At 33.4% G+C, this 25,058-nt stretch overlaps 1 protein-coding gene across 6 annotated transcripts in view; it reads right to left on the bottom strand.

The window, feature by feature from the left end:
* Nucleotides 1-25,058, bottom strand: part of LOC114341504 (GRAM domain-containing protein 2A) — a 390,019-nt gene that overhangs the window by 319,916 nt on the left and 45,045 nt on the right. The window contains exon 1 of one of the 6 annotated variants that reach the window (XM_050657723.1): nucleotides 19,968-19,985. The exons of 2 other annotated variants lie outside the window; for them this stretch is intronic. In XM_050657723.1, the coding sequence (XP_050513680.1) occupies nucleotides 19,968-19,969 (2 nt within the window). In that variant the 5' untranslated portion in view covers nucleotides 19,970-19,985. Of the gene's footprint in view, nucleotides 1-4,167; nucleotides 4,446-6,203; nucleotides 6,468-8,241; nucleotides 9,127-19,967; nucleotides 19,986-25,058 lie in introns of those variants that run through there. 3 more of the 6 variants (XM_050657721.1, XM_050657720.1, XM_050657719.1) reach the window with 3 other exon arrangements.

The raw sequence follows: 25,058 nt of genomic DNA, 5'->3' as shown, positions 1-25,058 counted from the left end.
ACTGGATATATTTCATGACAAAGCTATTTAGTATTAATTTAACTTAAATTCTAAAAAACAGGATTTATGGCGTTTTGATTGATCGCTCCTCAAACATCCAATTTTATATATTATAAAGAACAGGGAAATATTTAGATTGCTATTAAAAATGTAAAATATATGTTAATATATTTTATTTGTATATGCAAATATACATATGTTATATGTAAAAAAATAAAAAAAATGTTGGGAGGGGGTGGGGAGGGCACCCCCTTTTTCACTTAGATTCGTCGTATTAACTCGGGAAGCTTCAGGGGTTCATTTACAACAGCTTTGCTTATTAAGGTCAACCATAATATTTATGATCAAATGCATAGTTCTATTTCATAAGTTCTATGCATAATTCAATAAAATACATACAGATTTTTTTATATTGTCTCGTATAAATAATAAAAACGTGATACATATTATAAAAATATATATTTTTTAAAATAAAATGTCAATTTTAAAAACAAAAAAAAAATTTCAACACCAGGATTTGAACCCGAATTGCCTGATTGAAAGCTAGGAGCGAAGTTAGCAAGGGTATTAATAGTTGTAAGTCAGGTAGATAAATATTTGACATAAGTTGCAGCGTTTTTCCATCAAGTTTCATATTTTACCCTTTCTTGTCTAAAATCCCCGGTTTTGGGCCAGCTGACACATCATTTGTTAATAAGCTTTGGAACACCTAACTAAATAAAAAGAAAGCAGCCATGCTAAAATGCTCCGGTTAAATTTGACACTACCTCCCTGGCTATATGGACCCTTCCTAAAGATTAGAAAAATAAAATTTGGGGCAGCTCGGCATGCAAGGTAGGCCTGTTATTCGTCTAAACCGACTGGACTATCCCTGCTATCTTTGTTGTCTACCACATACGGAAGTTGTTGTAAGGAAAAAAGTTGGGCGTCTCGTCAAAATGAAGCTACTGACGAAAAATAAGCTTGTTAGCAGTAAATGGGGAAAATAGGTCTGGGATCCCTGACTATTTGCAAAGTTTCAGCCAATTTAACTGAAATCAGTTTTAGTTTATAAGAAATAAGAAAAATGCCGGGGTCTTTGGTTCTTTAAGGAAAAAATGGTGTTTAGTGTGTAACCCGAGTTCTGCTCAAGATTTCAACATTATTTATGTATCTTATCTAGTGGTTTATACGATTCTCTTGTCATAAATTTTTTTTATGATGCTGGCAGAGATGTTGATCACAGACAAGAATAATTAATAAAACATTTTTTTAAACACCAACCAACCAACCAGAACATTAATTAGAATCAAGATTCTAAAGCCTATATTTACAATTTGAATGGTTGTCTAAATTTCAGCTTTCAAAACAATTAGCGACTTAAGCAAATATATTAACAATGACAACGGCGTAACCAGGATGATCCTAAGGGGGAGTTACAACTTCAAAATGGCTTGATTTGTCAACAACACATATCAAAGTAGATCCCAATGGGGGGGTTATAACCCCCAAAACCACCCCCTGGTTACGCCTATGAACAACAGGGGGCCAAAAGATAAAGAAACAAAAGAGCTGGTGTGTTCAAACTAACATGTGGTGACTGTCCGAAAACGTACATCGGTCAAACTGGCAGAACATTTAACAAACGTATAGCAAAACACAAAAGGGCTTTCAATAATAGGAAAACAGATTCTATGTACGCACTTCACCTTCCCGATCATAATCATTATTTTAATGAACAGTTTCAAATTCTTCGTATTCAAAATAAAGGCTTTAAGCTATCTTTATTAGAAGATAGCTTAATTCCCCATTCCCATTCCTCAGACTATTCAATTCTAGACTGGAAAATGCAGACACACAGTAAAATACAATAGGTATACGACATTAACTTATATAGTTCGTCCGCTATAACTTTTCCCATGCGTCACGATTCATTTTCAAACAAATTAAGTCAAAACATAAAGTGAAACGAACGTCGATGTGTATATGTTACAGTTCAAGTTGATTCTCAGTTAGAGTTTACTTTTCCTAGTTCGAGTCAACTCCAACTGAAACGAGGAGTAAAAGTTGATTTTAAAAATTTAAATCAACTTTTACTAGTTGGAGTTGACTCTTCCTAGATCGATTCAGTAAATGTTGATTATACGAGAATCTCAAGTGCATTTTTGATGAGTGTGCGTCTCTTTGTTTTGACCGTTTCAGCTACTTATTAGTCCAGGCTGTAACATCGCCCCCGTTAGGTAAATTATTCTGATTCGATTTTTTTGCACAAACTTACTCAAACAAATACATCCTTATAACAAATACACAGTGTCAGGCGGTACCGCGGTCGAAAAATTGTTTAACCAATTTTTGTTAACCAAATTCACAAAAATAATTCTTAAGTATCTACTCTACCTCATATTATGTATGTATAAGTTTTTATTGTGTGAAAATTGTAAATATAGATGGCATACATGAAGGGTTTAAAGTGTGCCTGAAGTAATAATAATAATGTATTTTAAATGGGATTTACTTTTTCGCACTGTTTTTAGCACAGTTTCATATAATCAAATATCCTTAACTTTCGCCTTGTCATGGTGATGATCAAATATCCTTAACTTTCAATAAATTACAAAAAAAGTTTTGAGAGTTTTGTGGTTTGACAGAAGTTTGAATTTTTAAATGTCAAAGTTCTAAAAAATTGTAAAATAGGAATGTATTCCAGTGACGAAGAGTTGCAGTTTTTTTATTTGTTTTTTGGTAGATAAAATATTGTATGAAACTGTGCGTGAAATACTTTTTGCGCACTTAGGCGATGTATAGCACTCGGCCCGCTCGTGCTCTAAACATCGCGTGCGTGCGCAAAAAGCATACTTCACGAACTGTTTTATAAATAACTAAGTATTTCACTCCGGACAAATTTTTTTAGAATATTTTGGTCATTCGGAGCAAAAAAGGTCTGTTGTGACTTTTCTCTAAAATTGATAGTTTTCGAGAATTACGCGATTTAAAATTTGAAAAATGCGAAATGACCATTTTTAAGGCTTAATAACTCGATTAAAAACTATTATTATGAAAGTCAGAAACTCACCTAATCAAAGTTTAAAGCCCCCCCCCACAAGATCCTGAAGAAATTTTTGTCATTATTTTATTACTAAGCTGTTATTTTTAATTATCAACAATGAGCGCTAAAAGCGTATTGAGGCGGCCGTCAATGTGAGTGCGAGTAAGATCCTCCATTCCGACCGTCCAATGGTGCATCTCAGTCGCACTCACATTGACAGCCGCCTCAATACGCTCCTAGCTCTCATTGTTAATAATTAAAAATAACAGATTAGTAATACAATAATGACAAATATTTCTTCAGTACCTTGTAGGGGGGTCGTCAAAATATGATTTGGTGACTTTCTGACTTTCATAATGATATAATTTTTAACTGAGTTATTAAGCCTTGAAAATGGTCATTTTCGCATTTTTCAAATTTTAAATCGCGTATAACTCGAGAACAATAAATTTTACAGAAAAATCACAAAAGACCTCTTTTGCTCCGAATGACCCAAATGATGTAAAAAGAAATGTCCGAAGTGAACTTTTTTTTGTGAATTTGTTAAAAAAAAATTGTTTAAACAATTTTTTGATTATGGTACCACATGACACCCTGTTAATTCGTTATAAGGACCTCTTTTTGAGTAAGTTTGTGCAAAAGAATCGAACTGGAATAATTTACCTAACAGCGGCGACTATACAGCCTGGACTATAAATATCACGATTTGAACATAATATTCTAGAATCGGTTGTTTGTGTGAATCAACTTTTACTAAATGGCATTGGGAAGAGTATACTTTAACTAGTTGGAGTCTACTTTTACTAGTAAATGTTGAATAAAAATCTTCATTTTATATTTATAATCAACTTTTACTAAAACCAGCCGTTTGAGTCGACTCAAACTAGGAAAAGTCAACTCCAACTGGATAATCAACTTGAACTGTAACATATATAAATTTTGTATATCTACTGTATACTATATACTACTCACATCGGCGTACGTTTCACTTTATGTTTTGACTTAATTTGTTTGAAAATGAATCGTGACGCATGGGAAAAGTTATAGCGGACGAACTATAGTAAATTCTGTGAAAGTATTTCACAATTATCATAAACAAAAGTTTTTCAGTATTTATCTTACTTATCTCCAGTTTATCTTACCTAGATTTTCGTAATAAAAACCTCTTTTTAACAGAGTTAAACTTCGGTTCCTTGCTAGTACCAGTACTCCTGGTCACATCTTTGTCTTCTAAGCCTTGTACGAAGCACAACATCACTGATTCTGCCATACAAGACACACTATGATATTTCCTGGAGTGTAGAAAGCTACTTCGAGCATATCTAGAAACCGAGTATGAATGTTCCTCTAGTTTATCCAGGTTCGATGATTGTCTCTGTTTAAATCGAGTACAAAGTGTTTATGTAAAAATATCAAAAGTCCGAATAGAAAGGCACTTCGTCGTATAACAGCTGTAACAGTATTATCCAGCTTTTTCTGCAACAACAGCCTACTTCTATTTTGTTTAAACACAGGATACAAGTCTATCCTGTTTATTAAGCAACTTTCCACTTATCTTAATAAATTTTGATGAACTAGTTTGTCACTCATGTTGTCGAAAATTTTTAGCGTGCGCGATTATTGCAATACGATTAACTTTTTTTTTTTAAAATAGCGGTTATATTTCAGCAGGGTAAATCTTACCAGCTTAACAAATAAGTTTTTTATTATATTGTTTGTAAGGACAGCTTTTTCCAACAAAACCAATCCAACTATCAGAGTAGTAACTAAACGAGGAAAACTCAATATTCTCAAAAAAGTTATGATGATGGCACATTACAATTACAGACAAAAATTAATAAAATGTGTTTTTAATACCAACCAACCAGAATATTAACTAGAATCAAGATTCTAAACCGGTATATACAATTTGAATGATTGTCTAATGGTAGGGGAGCCCAAGCGGGGATTTTTGTAGTTACTCGAGCGCGTCAGATTATCATATGGGGAGAAACCTGGTACACTGCAAATGTACCTCTACCATATATTGGCTCTTAACACAAGGAAGTTCGTTAAGGGGGGCCCGAAAAAAAAATCTATCCTTAAAAAACTCGAAATTTTCAGATTAAGATAAGGTAAGTTAAGTACATGCAAAAGAGTGTATATTTAAAAAATCTCACGATTTGAGCCGGGTGTAAGGAAATGGGTGAGTCAAATAGTTTCACAAGAAAAAAGCGAATATTTCGCGAAATTAATGACAGATCGAAAAACTAAAAAATAGGTGCTCAATATTTTTTAAAAATCTATCGAATAATACCAAACACGACTTCCCAAGGATAGGGGTGGAGGGTAAATTTAATATTTTAAATACGAATCCCGCGATATTTCGCGAAATGAACATCAGTTCGAAAAACTGTAAAATACACTTATTCAATATTTTTGAAAAATCTATCAGATGGCACCAAACACAACCCCCCACGGAAGTGGGGTGGGGGGTTACTTTAAAATCTTAAATAGGAGCCCCCATTTTTATTGCAGATTTGGATTCCTTACGTAAAAATAAGTAACTTTTATTGGAAACATTTTTTCGAATTATGGATAGATGGCGTTATAATCGGAAAAAACGATTGTTGGAAATGAAAAATTAAATTAAAAAATGGCAAGCGCCCACTAAAATGGAAAAGTTTACTTAACTTTTTTTGGTTTTAGGACCTACTCTTCACAATCCAATAGGTCCCAAAGCGCTCGAGTGACTGCACATTTAGCATACTTTGCTCCCCTACCATAAATTTCAGCTATCAGAATTAACAAACAACTTAAGCAAATACATTAAGAATATGAGCCAAAAGAAAAAGAAATTACAGCGCTGGTGTATACAAACTGACATGTGGTGACTGTGCAAAAACTTACATCGGACAAACTGGCAGAACATTTAACAAACGTATAGCAAAACACCAAAGAGCTTTCAATAATAGGAAAACAGATTCTACGTACGCACTTCTATCTAGATCATAATCACTCTTTTGATGAACAGTTTAAAATTCTTCGTATACAAAATAAAGGCCTTAAGCTATCTTTATTAGAAGATAGCTTAATTCCCCATTCCCATTCCTCAGTCCATTCAATTAAAGAATGGAAAAAGTTTTTCAGTATTTTATTGTTAGAATTCCATTTTTGTAGTTATAAGAACAGATCTTACCTAGATTTTCGTAATAAAAACCTCTTTTTAACAGAGTTAAACTTCGGTTCCTTGCTAGTACCAGTACTCCTGGTCACATCTTTGTCTTCTAAGCCTTGTACGAAGCACAACATCACTGATTCTGCCATACAAGACACACTATGATATTTCCTGGAGTGTAGAAAGCTACTTCGAGCATATCTAGAAACCGAGTATGAATGTTCCTCTAGTTTATCCAGGTTCGATGATTGTCTCTGTTTAAATCGAGTACAAAGTGTTTATGTAAAAATATCAAAAGTCCAAATAGAAAGGCACTTCGTCGTATAACAGCTGTAACAGTATTATCCAGCTTTTTCTGCTTGTAACAACAGCCTACTTCTATTTTGTTTAAACACAGGATACAAGTCTATCCTGTTTATTAAGCAACTTTCCACTTATCTTAATAAATTTTGATGAACTAGTTTGTCACTCATGTTGTCGAAAATTTTTAGCGTGCGCGATTATTGCAATACGATTAACTTTTTTTTTTAAAATAGCGGTTATATTTCAGCAGGGTAAATCTTACCAGCTTAACAAATAAGTTTTTTATTATATTGTTTGTAAGGACAGCTTTTTCCAACAAAACCAATCCAACTATCAGAGTAGTAACTAAACGAGGAAAACTCAATATTCTCAAAAAAGTTATGATGATGGCACATTACAATTACAGACAAAAATTAATAAAATGTGTTTTTAATACCAACCAACCAGAATATTAACTAGAATCAAGATTCTAAACCGGTATATACAATTTGAATGATTGTCTAATGGTAGGGGAGCCCAAGCGGGGATTTTTGTAGTTACTCGAGCGCGTCAGATTATCATATGGGGAGAAACCTGGTACACTGCAAATGTACCTCTACCATATATTGGCTCTTAACACAAGGAAGTTCGTTAAGGGGGGCCCGAAAAAAAAATCTATCCTTAAAAAACTCGAAATTTTCAGATTAAGATAAGGTAAGTTAAGTACATGCAAAAGAGTGTATATTTAAAAAATCTCACGATTTGAGCCGGGTGTAAGGAAATGGGTGAGTCAAATAGTTTCACAAGAAAAAAGCGAATATTTCGCGAAATTAATGACAGATCGAAAAACTAAAAAATAGGTGCTCAATATTTTTTAAAAATCTATCGAATAATACCAAACACGACTTCCCAAGGATAGGGGTGGGGGGTAAATTTAATATTTTAAATACGAATCCCGCGATATTTCGCGAAATGAACATCAGTTCGAAAAACTGTAAAATACACTTATTCAATATTTTTGAAAAATCTATCAGATGGCACCAAACACAACCCCCCACGGAAGTGGGGTGGGGGGTTACTTTAAAATCTTAAATAGGAGCCCCCATTTTTATTGCAGTTTTGGATTCCTTACGTAAAAATAAGTAACTTTTATTGGAAACATTTTTTCGAATTATGGATAGATGGCGTTATAATCGGAAAAAACGATTGTTGGAAATGAAAAATTAAATTAAAAAATGGCAAGCGCCCACTAAAATGGAAAACTTTACTTAACTTTTTTTGGTTTTAGGACCTACTCTTCACAATCCAATAGGTCCAAAGCGCTCGAGTGACTGCACATTTAGCATACTTTGCTCCCCTACCATAAATTTCAGCTATCAGAATTAACAAACAACTTAAGCAAATACATTAAGAATATGAGCCAAAAGAAAAAGAAATTACAGCGCTGGTGTATACAAACTGACATGTGGTGACTGTGCAAAAACTTACATCGGACAAACTGGCAGAACATTTAACAAACGTATAGCAAAACACCAAAGAGCTTTCAATAATAGGAAAACAGATTCTACGTACGCACTTCTATCTAGATCATAATCACTCTTTTGATGAACAGTTTAAAATTCTTCGTATACAAAATAAAGGCCTTAAGCTATCTTTATTAGAAGATAGCTTAATTCCCCATTCCCATTCCTCAGTCCATTCAATTAAAGAATGGAAAAAGTTTTTCAGTATTTTATTGTTAGAATTCCATTTTTGTAGTTATAAGAACAGATCTTACCTAGATTTTCGTAATAAAAACCTCTTTTTAACAGAGTTAAACTTCGGTTCCTTGCTAGTACCAGTACTCCTGGTCACATCTTTGTCTTCTAAGCCTTGTACGAAGCACAACATCACTGATTCTGCCATACAAGACACACTATGATATTTCCTGGAGTGTAGAAAGCTACTTCGAGCATATCTAGAAACCGAGTATGAATGTTCCTCTAGTTTATCCAGGTTCGATGATTGTCTCTGTTTAAATCGAGTACAAAGTGTTTATGTAAAAATATCAAAAGTCCGAATAGAAAGGCACTTCGTCGTATAACAGCTGTAACAGTATTTTATCCAGCTTTTTCTGCTTGTAACAACAGCCTACTTCTATTTTTTTTAAACACAGGATACAAGTCTATCAAAAACAATTTTGACTGTTTATTAAGCAACGTTCCACTTATCTTAATAAATTTTGATGAACTAATTTGTCACTCACGTTGTCGAAAATGTTTAGCGTGCGAGATTATTGCAATACGATTAACTTTTTTTATAAATAGCGGTTATTATATCACAGCAGGTAACTCTGACCGACCTAACAAAGAATTTTTTTATTATATTGTTTGTAAGTACAGCTTTTGCCGAAAAAAACAATCAACTATTTGAGTAACGAGCCGCGGAAAACTCACTAATGTTAAGACACTGTTTGGATGAAAATTTTGAACTATTTATAGCAAGATGCACGTGTAGAAAAGGTATTCCGAGCGCGAGGAATAACCACATGACCGCTCAGTGACCCGGTTAAAAAATTGACGGAGTTGCAGCCGTTGATGCGAATTGATCAAAGAGCATTGTTTTAGTAAATTTATTTGGTGGATATGAAAGAAGAGAACGTGAAACAAAACGGCTGTTGGGTTTATTGATCGCAGCGCGCGACTGCTCAACAAACACTTGACAGTCGGCAAGCAACCACGTTCCTCTTGCCCTGCCTCCGACTCCACCTGACTCACTCGAGAGCTGCTACCAGCTGACTGCATGGGCGGAACATATGGTTGTACGAAGAGGCGACGCCAATGTTGTCTTCCTAGTGTGAATCATCAAGAAATTATTTAATGAATTAAAATGTTCGAGTAAACACAGAGGCGTAGCGTAGTGGGGGCGGTAGGGGCAGCGCGCCCCGGGCGGAACTTTTTAGGGGGCGGCAAAATTTAACAAGAAATAATAAAAACATTTTGTAAATATTTGAACCATTTTATATTTTTATCGCCACTACAAATTCGGACCGATTGAAAGGAGCACGGAATCTTTAAAATCAAAAGGAGAGACAAGACGGCTTACTAAGGAATGGTTTTACCGTACATTGACTAACGGCGAAAAAGTTTTACGTACTCGGATGGCTTATTCTTCATCTAAAGCTAAAGCATCATTATTTTGCTTTTGTTGTCGTTTGCGTTTCAAGTCACGAATCAAGTGCACTTCAAGAGAGCAGACTTCAAAAAGGACAGACTATTGACAAAAAAGAGCAAGACATAGTGGCAAAAGAAATAAAGAAATGACAGGAACTTCTGATCCAGAATGTTTGATATTAGGTTTGTTCGTAGAACGATCAGCAACCGTTGCCAACCATCAGACGCATGCGTGTTCGTAGTCTACGATCTCTAACTGTTAACTGCGCTGCGCGAACTGTTAACTGCGCATGCGTCTGATGGTTGGCAACGGTTGCTGATCGTTTGGATCGTACTACGAACAAACCTATTATAAGATTTCTTGCCAAACAAAATTTGGCTTTACGTGGATATATATAGAAAACGACACCAGTACCAATAGAGGAAACTTTTTAGAATCGGTTAATTTAATTGCGAAATACGATCCTGTACCTCGTGAACATCTTGTAAGATCTAAAATGTATAGCAAAATTTTAATCACTTATATATCACCACAAATACAAAACGAATTTATTGCCAATTTGGAAAATAATGTTCGCCAACATATCATCGGACAAATAAAAAAGGCTAAGTATTATTCAATTATTATATTCGACAGCACTCCAGACCTTTCTCCTAAAGATCAAACAAGTCAGGTATTAAGATACGTAGTAATTGAAAATCAGGAAGTGAAAGTAATGGAATCTTCTATAGATTTCATTGAAACTAAGACAAAATGGCTGAAGGAATTTCAAAGATGATTTTGGACACGATTCAAGCTGATGGCCTAGATATAAGTAACTGTAGAGGCTAAGCATATGATAATGCTGCTGTTATGGCTGGAAAGTATTCAGGAGTTCAGCAAAGAATTCAAGAAATAAACCCTAAAGCTAAATTCGTACCTTGCTCAACTCATTCGTTTTTACAAGCTACTAGCTCAGTTGAGGTGGATTCAGTAACTTTTTTTGGCAATTTGGAACGTTGCTATATATTCTTTTTTTTTCCTCATCGACACATCATTCGGAAGTTCTGATAGCAGCTACAGGCAAAAGTTTCTTAAACAGGGTTCAAGACACGCAGTTGAGTGCAAGAGGCGATGCGGTAAATGTGACATGGCATCATTACAAAGACATTCTCGTCACTTTGGAAAAACTGACAGAGGCAGGTGAAAGCTTAAACACTAGGGCAGAGATGCAGGTGCTTTACTAGTTTCGATGCAGTCATTTTCCTTTCTTTGTTTTTTTTTGGGCCTGTGGCAACCGGTGCTACATGAAGTGAATGATATTTACAAACAAGGGGGCTTGGCATAAGATTGTGCGCTTAGAAAGTAAATACTTTGCAGACAATATTAACAGAGAATTAATAAACGTGATTGTAAACCTTCGATAAACTTTTTATTAAAAATCTAACCTGTATAATGCAAAATAATGATGACTGTTCTCGCCAGAAAGTTCTCTATAATTAATGTCTGTAATGTACAGTAATATCTAGTATATAAGAGGGCGGAAAAATTGTCCTCCGCCCCGGGCAGCCGACACTCACGCTACGCCACTGAGTAAACAATTGGTTTAATTCGACCGTTTTTTATTTAATGTTTGCGTTAAAATACGATGACCAAGAGCTACACTAAGCATCAAAATTAACGCACTACCTTAAAAATGGGACATTTTTGATGTCTCGTATTTCCTAAACCTGTTGTCCGATTTTAGTGATTTTTTTCAATATGTTCAATATTTTCACATCACGGGAACTGCTTTCACGAAGGCGGCATTGAGTGGAAACTGTAGCTGAAGTTGTGTAGTTTCGAGAAACGGACTTTCGCAATCGAAAAGAAGCAGTTTTAGATCGTTTGTAACGTGAGTTAGTGAGTGTAAGTTTAAATTCAGCGTTTTTAGACCCTTATATCTGTTGCCAAAACTCAAAATCAATATTTCATGTTATATAGGCTTTGAAGATTGTGCTCTAACAATGGAAATTGCACAGCGACCCAGTGCCGGATTAACCATTAGGCAAAGTAGGCAGTTATCTAGGGGCCTCGGCCCCAAATGGGCCCTCGCGGGACCCAAAACGAAAAAATAATAATTAGAATTAAACAAAAACTATAAATCATATTATGTTGAAAAATTCAAATATCGCGCAATACCATAAAAGTGATGGTGGACATTATACATTACAATGCATACTGTGAAGAAGTAATAGAAGTAATAAGAAAACACGTTTTGAACACAATTAAAGAAATACCACATCTTAAGTGTCGATTGAACACCAGATCTGTCTAGTATTGACCAGTTGACTATTATATTATATTATTATATTATGTTAGTTCATCTGATGGTAAAGTGTATGAGCGTTTGATCACATTCATACCCATAAGTAGCCAGTAGCCATACTGGAGAAAATCTTTCTTCTGCTGTTTTAACCTTTTTAAACGACTGTAGCATTGATGTAAACGACATGAGAGGACAATCATACGACAATGCAGCAGACCCGTCAGGCAAATAAATGGTCTCCCGGCTCATTTGTCTAAGATTAACAAACTTGCAATTTACATTCCTTGTGCGGCACACTCGCTTAATTTAGTTGGAGTAAGTGCTGCTGAAAGTTGCGTTGGAGCATTATCGTATTTTGGGTTTGTCTAGTGAAAAAATGTCAAAAAAGAAACATTCATAATGCATGAGTTTTGCGCAACAATTTTAAAATGCATCAACGGTGTCAGTAAATCTTTACAGAGAGAAGAGATTAAACTTCAATCTTCAGTTCAGCTTCTAAATTTAGTTTGGAGTTCTTAAAATCCCAAAGAGATAATTTTGCTTATTACGAGCAGAAGGCCTGCGATCTACAATACTCTGAATATTCCGACTAAAGTAAACGAAAACGAGCAAGAAAACTACATTTTCATGATGCTAATGGCAATGAAGTTTTTCTAGACGGTGGTAAAAAGTTGAAGGTTGAAACGTATCTACCAATTTTGGATAAGCTAATTGCTGAGCTGAGTCGTCAGCGTCGGTTGACAGAGTCAGTGAACTCAGAATTTGGTGTATTGCGTATTTTTACAAAACTGAGTGATACTCAAATAAAGTAGTGTGCTTCAAAAACTACAACTACACAACTACAACTACAAACTGAAAACTATCCTGATGATATTGAACCTGATGATGATCCTGATGATATCATGATGATGATCCTATGATATCCTGTTGATATTGAAATTGAAGATGAACTAGTGCAGTTCAAATAACGGTAATTTTTATAAATGAAAATTATTAAAAATTGTCACCGTTCGACAATAGCATAAAATAGACTAGAATTTCTCTCAATTGTGGCGATTGAAAATGACGTGCTCGAAAATTTGGAGTTTGAAGATATTTTAAGTAGTTTTGTTTTTATGAAACTCAGAAAAGTTGCTTTATAATTTTATAAGGCTTCGATAACTCGAATAAAAATTTAGACTTTATACATAATTATGTAATAAGAAAAATATATTAAATATTTTATTTAGCCATAGCCTAAAGTCTAACACAGGAGTGGTCAAACTTTCTTAACAGTGTGCCACTATCTGTTTATGAACAGTTAGTCGTGCCACCAAAAATTTTCTAACAAAAAATTCAATGGTAGGTAGGTGGTAGGTGGTAGGTAGGTGGAATTTGTATGAAATAACAAAAAATATATGTAGCTACAATAGTATATGATTCCACGAGCATGTAATGATGGCTATTACTCACGATGATGAAGTTTGCGACACGAGCGAAAGCGAGTGTCGTAATTCATCAGAGTGAGTAATAGCCATTACATGCGAGTAGAATACTATACTTTTTCTACGACCTTTTTTTATTTTAAATAGTAAAAAAATATAATTATCAACTACTCGAGATTGTTTATTAATTTATTACTAGTAGTACAGTACATGTTTATGGTTGATGTGGTTAATATGGCTTGTGAATCTGAATTTTCTTAATTAAATCTTGAATGTTGGGGTCAATTTTTGTTACAGCTAATAAAATTAGATTTTTCAAATGATTATTGGTTAATTTTGAACGATATTGTGATTTAATACCATTCATAATTGAAAACATTTCTTCACAAACATACGTCGCACCAAAACGACAACAATACCGCAAAGCAAAATTGTGAAGATATGGAAAATCAGCTGTGGAAACGTATTTCCAAAATTCAATATAATTTGAATTACTTGTACTTGAAACAAGCTCGTTATGTTTATTTTTCAACAAAATATTACTTTGCAAATCTATTATTTCCATTTGGAATTCCGGCGGATAATTTTCAACGTCTTTAAGTGAAATGGAAAAAGGATTTGTGAAAAGTTGAATATTTTTATTTTCCTCCTGGAAATCCCGAAATCTCGTAATAAATGAGCTTTGAAGACTTGACATTAAATTTTTAAACTTATCGTAATTTTGGAACAATTCGAAAACAATTGTTTTAAAAGGAAATAAACTGTAAAAACACTATCTCACAAGGCAAACAGATTTGAAGCGTCTCGCACAAAAGTTGAGAATCAACTGAGTAGAGAATAACGTGAACGTGTCTAGCGCGAGGCAGTGGCGTACAATAAAAGAGTGGCGTAGAATAAAAGACAAATTTTTAATTTTTTACTAAGTTAATTTTTTTTTTTCAAAATGTCCTCGCGTGCCACTTCTAAGACACCGCCGTGCCACACTGTGGCACGCGTGCCGTGGTTTGGCCACCCCTGGTCTAACATGTTATAACATTATTATCTTTTATATTTTCTAATTAAAATAAAATGTTTAATTATTAAAATTCAAACAATATTGTATTTTATTTATTAGACTCTAAATTCAGTTGTAGTCGATTTAAAATATCTTTGAACACTTATATGAAACAAAAATTTAAGTTGAGGTCTACAAAATGTCAACTAATATTTCTAAGGAATACCGTTCGCAGATAGAGGGGTTATTCGAGGGTTTGGAGGGAGAAGGAGGAGGCTTCTTAAGGGGCCTCATATCTTAAGTTGCCTATGGGACTCAAGATTCTTAATCCGGTACTGCAGCGACCGGTAAATGAAAGTGATAAATTTTATTGGTCTCATTGGCAAAAATCGCGCATCGTTAATTTAGTTAACAACCTTATAGAAAATGACATTTGTGCAATGGAGTTCAAGAAGTGTTGTTTCTGAGAGAACAGTGTATATTAGTCTACAAAAAAAAATGCTACTACATTTTTGTTCAAAATTATGTCAGCTATATTTTCTGTTTTGAAATATGTTTTCTACGTCGTACAAATTCTTCGTAAATCGATGTTTTCCATCCCCCCCCCCCCACGGTCTTCCACCATTAGGGGGAAGACCGGAGCTAGAAGCGTAAGGTTTTTTATCTTTTTTGCGATTTTATTATTTTATTTTGCGCAAAATCAGCATTTTGCGTGAATTTCATTTATAAATCGGTTGTCTTACTTCTGGATTTCGTATTTAACAAAAAAAACTACTCTTTTGATTTTTCTCCCTGATTTCAAATAGAGGACTATGATCTAATATTTTATCTGCCTCATGATATTATGTTTTAGTCGGTGTTACACTATTTCTACATATATTTCATACGATATACTTTGAATCAACTCTTTTACCAACAAATTTCTAACATTATTTAAAGGAAGCTTTAAAAACTGACAAAGGCGTAAGTACTACCTGGCCACAAAGTCAATCAGCAATATAGAATGAAGAACTCAGCCTTACTACATAACTGAAAAGCTCAGGTATGAGATAGATGTGGCATATGGATAGATATACAAAAAGAGAACGAGAGAAAGACCAGTAGTGCGTTTATGAGTCAGACCAAAAAGTCGATGACCAAATGATGCAATGTGAGCTACATACTCTCGCCGAAGTCGATCGAGGTTCAACGAGAGTGTAGACGGCACCTTGAGAAACTTTGCCTCACTTCGTTCTACTTCCATTCTCTGTCGGTCTGGCGCGTCCGAGTCAAAGGGATCTTTGTCGGTATCGCACCGCTTACCACTTGAATGTGTTCCTCGCGAATCGCGAAGTAGAACGAGTGTGTAGAGTGGTACTTCGGACTTCGGTCAACTTTGGCGAAGTAACTTCGCCGAAAGTGTGGAGCCCCCTTAAAAAACAGTATCTACCTATTATGTGTCTTGGCAACGCTAAGATTACAATAGTAAATAATCTTCAAAAACATAAAACAAACGATGATTCCCTGACTAACAAATGTTTTGGTTTTGGCACAAGCCTATGATAACTTGTAATATGAGGCACTGAAGCTTATTGCTGAGTATACATACAATACAAAACAAATGCATAAAATAAATGGGATTTAGAACTGAATATGGCAAGCACAGAATATGAGTGCACAGAAGATGAACAGCAGGAGATACAACACCTTTACGTCTGAACATTTAGTCTATCTTTTGATGATACCTCATATAAATTACTAAGTATAAAAATTTTGGTTTCGTTTTTGTTTATATCATATGTGACGTCAGAGTTGAAATTAGATTTTTATTAGCAAGTGCCAATTTTATAAAAAGAAAAGCAACTTTGTACTTCAGAGTCTAGACTGTTATGTAAAAAGTTTACTGGATAATTACTGTAATGAATGACAGAACAGGTGTTTTGTACAATTACAAATATGCATTATAAAAATGTATACATTTTCAATGTGCGGGTTTTTAAAACTTTTTATCAATTTTATCGGTGCCTAATAATGGCTCATTAATCATTTAGAATTTAGATTTATCAATCGAAAATCTAAATTGTAGGGAACGACAAAATAGGAAACTTTAATCAAATATTTCCATATTTCCATATGATTTATAAATTGCGATACATAAGTTAAGGATATAGAAAATTACGCTCATTTTCATAGTTGATTTTTTCGTGAACAGATTAACGGTTTCCGCTAATTTTTTTTTATTATTTTAGATTTTTCTTTGATATTTACACAGTTAAGCAAAGTTTTACTTAAACTTTCTTTTTGAACCTATACCGGGTGGAAGAAAAGACATGTTTTTCTTATGTTAAGTTTGAGACATCCTGTAGGGAGGACAAGGTACAAGTGTGGGTATACATAGAAATCGTCTTATGTTTTCTGAACATTTTGCTTTTTGAATGTCCCAGATAACTTTAGAAACAAAGAAAATAGGTGGCTTACCCTTTAGTATGTGTTTTAACTGAAACTAAATTTACAATAAAAAATAACAGTTAACAAAACTTTCAAAACAGAAGGGCACATATCGTAAGCTGTTCTGATCGACACCTAAGCGGTATGCACAGCGGAACATAAGAGAGACGAGATTGTTTAATAGAGGCTCTGTGATGTTTTGGGGTGGAATAAATAGCGAGTGGTACAATACACAGATTTTTTTTGAACGCTCTGTTCCTTTCTTACTATATATAGGAAATAATTTCATCGCATCAATATCGCATGTGGTCAGTTAAAACACATATTAAATAGTAAAACCGTCTAGTTGCTTTGTTATTAAAGATATCAGAGAAATTTAAAAAAAAAACAAAATGTTGACAAAATGTGAAACCACAGCATAATTTTGATGTACACCCACCTTTGTACCTTTTTCTCCCTACAGGGTGTATCAAATTTTTGTTTCAGTTAAAATACATGCTAACGAATAAAACCGTCTATTTTCTTTGTTTCTAAAATCGGCGATATTCAAAAAACAAAATGTCCACAAAACATAAGACTACAAAATGTCCTCGCTACAGGGTGTCTCAAACTTAACATAAGAAAAGCTTTCTTTTCTTCCACCCGGTATAGATTATAAAAAAAGTTTGAGTAATCCTTTGACAAAGTAAGACATGAAAAAATAGTCTTTATCTATCTCTAAAAAATATCCTTAAGACCAAAAAACATGGACAAAAAACTTAAAATTAATAAATAATTGTACTGGAATCAAAAAGCTACAGTACAGATTATTTATTTATAGTTCCAGTTAGAGATCATTGTAATAAATAACTAACCCAATTCAAAATTGAAATCTGGAGAGGAATTAGGCAGGGATACATTACTATTCAATGTATATGTTATAGTCAAACCCCGAATTTCAGGCACTCTTAGGTTTAACTAGGCAATCCTCAGGTCTGACTGACGGTCTTAGTCAAAGCCCGAAATAAATTACAGTTTCGGCCTTTGACTAGTCAAACCTAGGAGAGACTAAGTTGGTCAGGTAAAGGTCGAAATTTAATTTTATGAAATCGGGGTTTGACTAGTCAAACCCCGATCTGCTATTAAAATGTCGTAATTTGTTAGATTAGGTTTAATAAAACGTCATTTTTTAATTATACTGTTTATTATTTTTATATTGTCGTAATTAAAATAAAAAAAATAGTGTTTATTCTAGCATGTTGAGGCATTATCATTATGGCATTTAGAGTTGCACAATACGTTTGATCTTTTATACTTACATGGTTTTGAAGAGCATTTCTTATTGCAGTGGTATTTTATAAATCCTTGTCATCCAAATTTAGAATATTTTGTACTAATTTCTCTTAGAGACCGCTTAAGGTCTGGAACATCTTCGAAATTAGGAAAATTCTCTTTGCATTCTCTTATTTGATTTCTTGAAAAAAGTGTGTTTATTGTTCCGTATTTCGTATCAACTCTATATAAACCGTCAATTATTGTTTTATCTTGTATGATACTCAAAATATTTCGAGCATCTCCTTGGCACGCGTTCGAGCATGCGTTGTGCACAGACAGAAAAGATTAAAATAAATAAAGGAAATGCGGTTGAAGGTCTTCATGACCAGCCTATAATGCTATGAAACAATTAAGTGAAAAAAAATGTCCTCCAATTTCGATCGGAAAAACTGTAACAATACCTATCCCCAGCTTTGATAGAGCCAAAGGAGATGCTTGAAATATTTTGGGTATCATACAAGATAAAATAATTGAAGGTTTATATAGAGTTGGTATAAAATACGGACCAATAAACACACTTTTTTCATGAAATCAAATAAGAGAATCCAAAGAGAAATTTCCTAATTTCGAAGATGTTCCAGACGTTAAGCTGTCTCTTTCTATAAGAGAAATGAGTACAACAGATTCTAAATTTGGAGGACAAGGATTTATAAAATGCTACTGCAATAAGAAATGCTCTTCCAAATTACATAAGTGTAAAAGGTGTAATATATTGTGCAACTCTAAATGCCGTAATGCCTGCATATGTGAGAATAAACACTATTTTTTTTTTATTTTAATTACGACAATACAAAAATAATAAACATTAAAATTAATAAATCACGTTTTATTAAACCTAATCTAACAAATTACGACATTTTAATAGCTGATCGGGGTTTGACTAGCCAAACTCCGATTTCATAAAATTAAATTTCGACCTTTGCCTGACCAACTTAGTCTCTCCTAGATTTGACTAGTCAAAGGCCGAAACTGTAATTTATTTCGGGCTTTGACTAAGACCGTTAGTCAGACCTGAGGATTGCCTAGTCAAACCTAGGAGTGCCTGAAATTCGGGCTTTGACTATAACATATATATTATGAATCTATTTTTGAAGAAATACTACTCTCCGAGTGTGAAGGAACAATAATTAACGGAAGAACTATTAATAACATAAGATGTGCAGATGACACTGTGATTATGTTAACCTCTACTAAACCAAACAAGCAGTTTCTGTGAAAAATATCCACTAAAAATGTTGAAAACTGTTGTTAGTTTTGAGAGTAAACTGAATGTAAGACCAAATATTTACAATGTCGGGATAGTATCATGAGGTTTTTTGTTCCTGGTTTTTAGTCGTGATTTACTATGGAATCACTAACACGAGAATTTTACTGTCACCATTACATGAGGTTGTCTTTTTAAAGACAAATCACATGCTATGATTTTTTTGTGACGGATATTCTTGAGTTAAAGTTGATTTCATATAATCGAGTGAACTATCTTTGAATAAAGTCGTCCCAGGAACTTATAAATATTGGCAATATCATTTTAAAGCCTTCTACTTTAAAATGTATAATATATGTCTGAATTGCCGATATGAATGAGTCAGCTTAAATTAAATTATTAGAAGAATTTTTTTACTAAGCCACACCATTTTTGTTTAATTTAGTAATATGTATTTTGTATTTTGATAACGACGTCCGAGTTGGCAGTCGAAACGTCAATAAAATAATTTCTTCAAGTTAAATTGTGGCTTATTTCCCAATTAGATTAATAAATTATTTTAATTTTTAAACATCCAGCTTTTAAAAATTATACTAATCAATTAAACAATTATTGTAGAATAATGTAGAACATAAAAAATCCCATATAAAATAAATAACAAGCAAACAACACAGAACATCAGCAAAGAAATAATACTTACATTTTTGTATCTCAAAAAATGTAATTCTAATATATTTTTCCAATTACTAACTTTTCCTAATTATCACAAATATATTGATGAGCGTTTTCCGATATGTACAAGTAACCCCACAAGTTAAAACGGAACTAGTCATACAGTATCCACATTGTTTTATTTTTACTGCGACATAAAATTAGTTTTATCAGAAAATACAATTATTTTGTGCAATAAAACCGGTGTTTAAAATATATTCTTAATGAGTTTAAATCTTCAAGGCTTTGTAGTAAATACTATATTCCATATAAATCAATCATAATGTGAAAATATGCTTCAGATATATTTCAGAGCGACTCACATGACTCACCATAGGAGAGCAATAGTGCTTCCTATGATAGTCCAAGTAGTAACGAAGCTTAAAATGGGACAAAATCTCGCAATTTTTACAGAATGGATTGATTTGTTTGACAATTTGAGAATAAGTAGTGGATAGTCCAAGGATCAAAATCTATATGATGCCGAATGCCGCTTTTACCATGGGGGTGGTTGCCACCCCATCTCGGGGGTGGAAATTTTTTATTATATTTTGACCGCAAATGTTGGTGAAAACATTCATTCTACGCAAAAAACCGTTTATACATTTTTTTGATAAAATGAATAGTTTTCGATTTATTCGATATCGAGAGTGTTAGTTTTATATCGAAAAAAATCAATGTTTTTAGGTTTTCTGCTAATAACTCCAAAAGTTTTCGTTTTATCAAAACAACTTTACTTAACAAAAATGTACCTTTTAAAAAAATAAACAAAACAGTTTTTTTTGAATATTCTTTAAGACGAATAGTAATTGAGCTATACTTTATTATATGTTAGCTATTTTTCGTCAAATGCTAAAAATATTGTAGTTTCAAAGTCAAAAGACGGGAAAACTATGCATTTTTCGAGGATAACTTGTTCAAACTAATTTAACGTATTTAAAAATATATATGTATCTCCAGAAATAAAAAAAAGTCTCTAGATCAAAAATTAAGTGACTTATAATGAAAAGAATATCAGTCCCTATTTTTTTAAGCGAAAATTGATCGGAGGCAACCCCCAAATCACCACACCAATAATTAAAATTAGTCATTGACATTATTTGGTCTTCTTAACTTATGTATTAGTAATAGGTTCTAGAAATTTGACCGGCTTAGAAGTTTTAAAAAAAATGAAGTTAAAAGCGAATAACGAATTTTTGTAGTTTGGAAAAAATGGCCTTTCCTTCAGAATAGAAAGATTAGCATCAGAGATATGAAAAAATGTTTAAATATAAAATTTTAGCCTATTTAATTCCCAAGAATCTGGTTTGCAAAAATTTTTCTACGGCAAAAATTGAGTGAGGTTTTGTCAATTAAAACTTGTAATAACATGCAAAAACCACCTTTACCAACCCTTTCAAAGTCACCTGTTTTTGCGACTGAGGATTTTAAAAAGATTTAATATTAATAGGATTATAGATCTTCTAAAAAACTACAAAATTATTTTTACCCTTTCTAAAATAAAAAATAAAAAAATTACGGTTAAAAAATCAATATATTTTTTTGAAAAAAAAAAAAAGGAGAAATCCAATTGGAAGCATAATAATCTACCTAAGTTAGCGGTATTTTTAGTCATTGGCCCTATTCATTCTTCTTTATTTAAGTATTATTAATAGATTCTAGAAGTTGGACTGGCTTTGAATGATTAGTTTTTAAAAAACTGGAGTTAAAAGCGAATAACGAATTTTTGTAGTTTGGTAAAAAATGCCATTCTCTTCACAATAGAAAGATTAGCATCAGAGATACGAAAAAATGTTTAAATGTAAATTTGTAGGCTATTTAATTCCCAAGAACTTGGTTTAAAAAAATTTTTCTACGTCAAAAATTGAGTGAATCGTAAATGAGTATATCGAAAAACATTGATTTTTTCGATATAAAACTAACACTTTCGATAGCGAATAAATCGAAAACTATTAATTTTATCAAAAAATGTATAGAACATTTTTTACTTAGAATGAATGTTTTTATCAACTTTTGTGGTCAAAACATAATAAAAAATGTCCACCCCCGAGATGGGGTGGAAACCACCCCCATGGTAAAAGCGCCTTTCGGCATCATATAGATTTTGATCCTTGGACTATCCACTACTTATTCTCAAATTTTCAAGCAAATTGATCCATTCTGTAAAAATTGCGAGGTTTTGTCCTATTTCAAGCTTCATTACTTGGACTATAACAGATGAAGATAAATAACATTAGAAATGACAACTTTACAAGTATTTGTCAAAACCGGCGGAAAGACATAATTTTCGCCATAATATTTCACACCTTCACGCCTTCTTTACCCTTAATATGCCGTTTCGTTATTACAGTGGTATGAGATGTAATATTTTCGTTTCTCTTATTGCGAAAAATGGTGTGTAATTTTACTTTTGCCAATTTCTACGTAAGCCTGGTTCATTCATAAAAATGATACAAAAACACTTTTCAGAAATGTGTAGGAGTCATAGAGATTTCACTGTAAGCCAATTTTTGTGTCACTCAGCAAATTTCGCACGGAAAAATAGAAAATAGTTTTGTAAATATGTTTATGAGCACATATAAACAATTGCTTGAAATAGGTACTGTTGCTTATTGATTGTAAATATAATAAATTTTGAAACAAACCTTATTTATTTTAATTGTAAAGTTTCTTTATTTAGCTAATGCCTCGACAACTAATGGCTAAAAAATGCATTTTCTCGGCTTTCCATGGAGCAATTTTCTTCATTCTTTTTTTGTTCCCAAGTAACTCGAGTAGAGCCATTTAACTAACGCATTATTAAATGTCAAACTTGCTTTTGTTTTGTTATAATATATTAATTTATTTATTATAACAAAAATTTTTAATTTGTTTAAATAAAAATTGTTTAAATAATTATACAGCTTTCAAATGAGGATATTTGTGTTTTTAACGTTAAAAGGTACACTTGTAGTAAGTTTATCTAAAAAAAGTCTAACACTGGAAAAAATATGCAGTTTACTTTCCTTATACATAAATTAATCTATTATAACAAAACAAAAGCAAGTTTGACATTTAGTAATACGTTAGTTAGATGGCTCTATTCGAGTTGGGAGATGGAACAAAAAAATAATGAAGAAAATTGCTCCATGGGAAGCCAAGAAAATGCGTTTTTTAACGTATACCGATTTTGAACTTTGAGATAAAATTTTCTCCAACCTAGTTTTTGATTGGAGTTTTGCTATTTTTGTCAATTTTCACTCGTAATATCGATAGTTTTTATTATTATAATATATGTTATGAGTATTTTAAAGACATGAAAATTGGTGTGGAAAAAGAGGATAAAAATAAAAAGGTGATGGTTAGAAAATTATGATCCTATTGTTTATATCTTGTATCTCAGGAACCACAAAATAAAGAAAGAAAAAGCGGTAGGACCAGATGATATTCCTGGGGAAGTATGGAGAGCATTGGGAGAGACAGGAACAAGGTTGGACAAATGCCAGACGAATGGAGAAGCAGTATACTGCTGCCTGTTTACAAAAACAAGGGAGATATACAACAATGTACAAACTACAGGGCTATAAAACTGCTTAGCCACTCCGTGAAAATATGGGAAAGAGTAAGGATACGTGAAGAGACCGAAATATCCGAGAATCAATTTGGCTTTATGCAGGGCAGATCAACAACAGATGCAATTTTCATTATAAGGCAGTTGATGGAAAAATACCGGAGTAAAGAAACAAACGCTCATATGGTATTCATTGATCTTGAGAAAGCATATGATAGAGTTCCTCGAGAGATTCTGTGGTGGGCACTAAATAAGAACGGAGTCCCTGGTAAATATGTAAATATTGTGAGGGATATGTATGAGGGAGTAACGACTAGTATTAGGACAGGTGTGGGAGAGACTGATAAATTTCATGTGAAAGTAGGATTGCACCAAGGCTCTGTGCTTAGTCCGTATTTATTCTCATTAGTTTTGGACCAGATAGCAGCGAAACTACAGGCTAACATTCCATGGTGCTTAATATATGCTGATGATGTCGTGTTAGTAGGAAATAGTGAAAGAGACTTAGAACAAAAACTGGAACAGTGGAGGCAAGTTCTGGAGGAAAAAGGTTTAAAACTTAGTAGGACAAAGACGAAACCTTCGTCAATGGACTGGCTTATCAGCAGATCAATTGTTACATGCCGCACAAGATCGAGAACGATATGGGCAAATTTTTATGGAAGCTACCCACGCCTAAAAATTTGGGCACGGTACTTAAAGAAGAAGAAGGACAAAAACAGAGTATTTGGAATGTTCATTTAAAGATGGAGTTACTACAAATAAAATGGTATCTTTGGATGGTGAACTGATTGTAAAAAGTAATAGTTTTAAGTACCTGGGATCGGTATTACAGAGTAATGGAGAAATAGATGGAGATGCATGCAGGAGAATTAGGGCTGGATGGATGAAGTGGAAAGAAGTGAGTGGTGTGTTGTGTGACAGAAAAATTCCAATGAAGCTGAAGGGAAAATTCTATAAAACAGCCATAAAACCGGCTATGATGTACGGAACTGAATGTTGGGCAGTGAAGAAGAAAGAGGAACAACGAATGCATGTGGCGGAAATGAGAATGCTTAGATGGATGAGTGGAGTGACAAAGAAGGATAAAATTAGAAATGAGTATATTAGGGGAAGTCTAGGTGTGGCAACAATTGATGCCAAAATGAGAGAGCATAGGTTAAGATGGTTTGGTCATGTTCAACGTCGAGACGTTAATCACCCAATACGAAGAATGGCTGAAGTGCAGATTCCTGGAAGGAGTAGGAGAGGAAGACCAAAGAAGACCTGGGGGAGACGATAAGGCAGGATATGTTGGTAAAGGGGATTGACATTGAGATGACCCAAGATAGAATTGTGTAGAGAAATGCAATTAGGGAAGCCGACCTTGCATGGGGATAAGGCAAAGAGAATGATGAAAGTACATTAGATAGGTACAGTATCTATTTATACAAAAATCATAGCTATTCTTATGTATCATAATTATTGTGGTTATTATATTGACCGTAAATTTTTAATTAACAATTCAATTGTTGCTAAACTATTCATTCA

Source organism: Diabrotica virgifera, chromosome 8 (assembly GCF_917563875.1).
Source record: "Diabrotica virgifera virgifera chromosome 8, PGI_DIABVI_V3a".
NCBI classification, from domain to species: domain Eukaryota; kingdom Metazoa; phylum Arthropoda; class Insecta; order Coleoptera; family Chrysomelidae; genus Diabrotica; species Diabrotica virgifera.
This window is presented reverse-complemented; position numbering and strand designations above follow the sequence as displayed.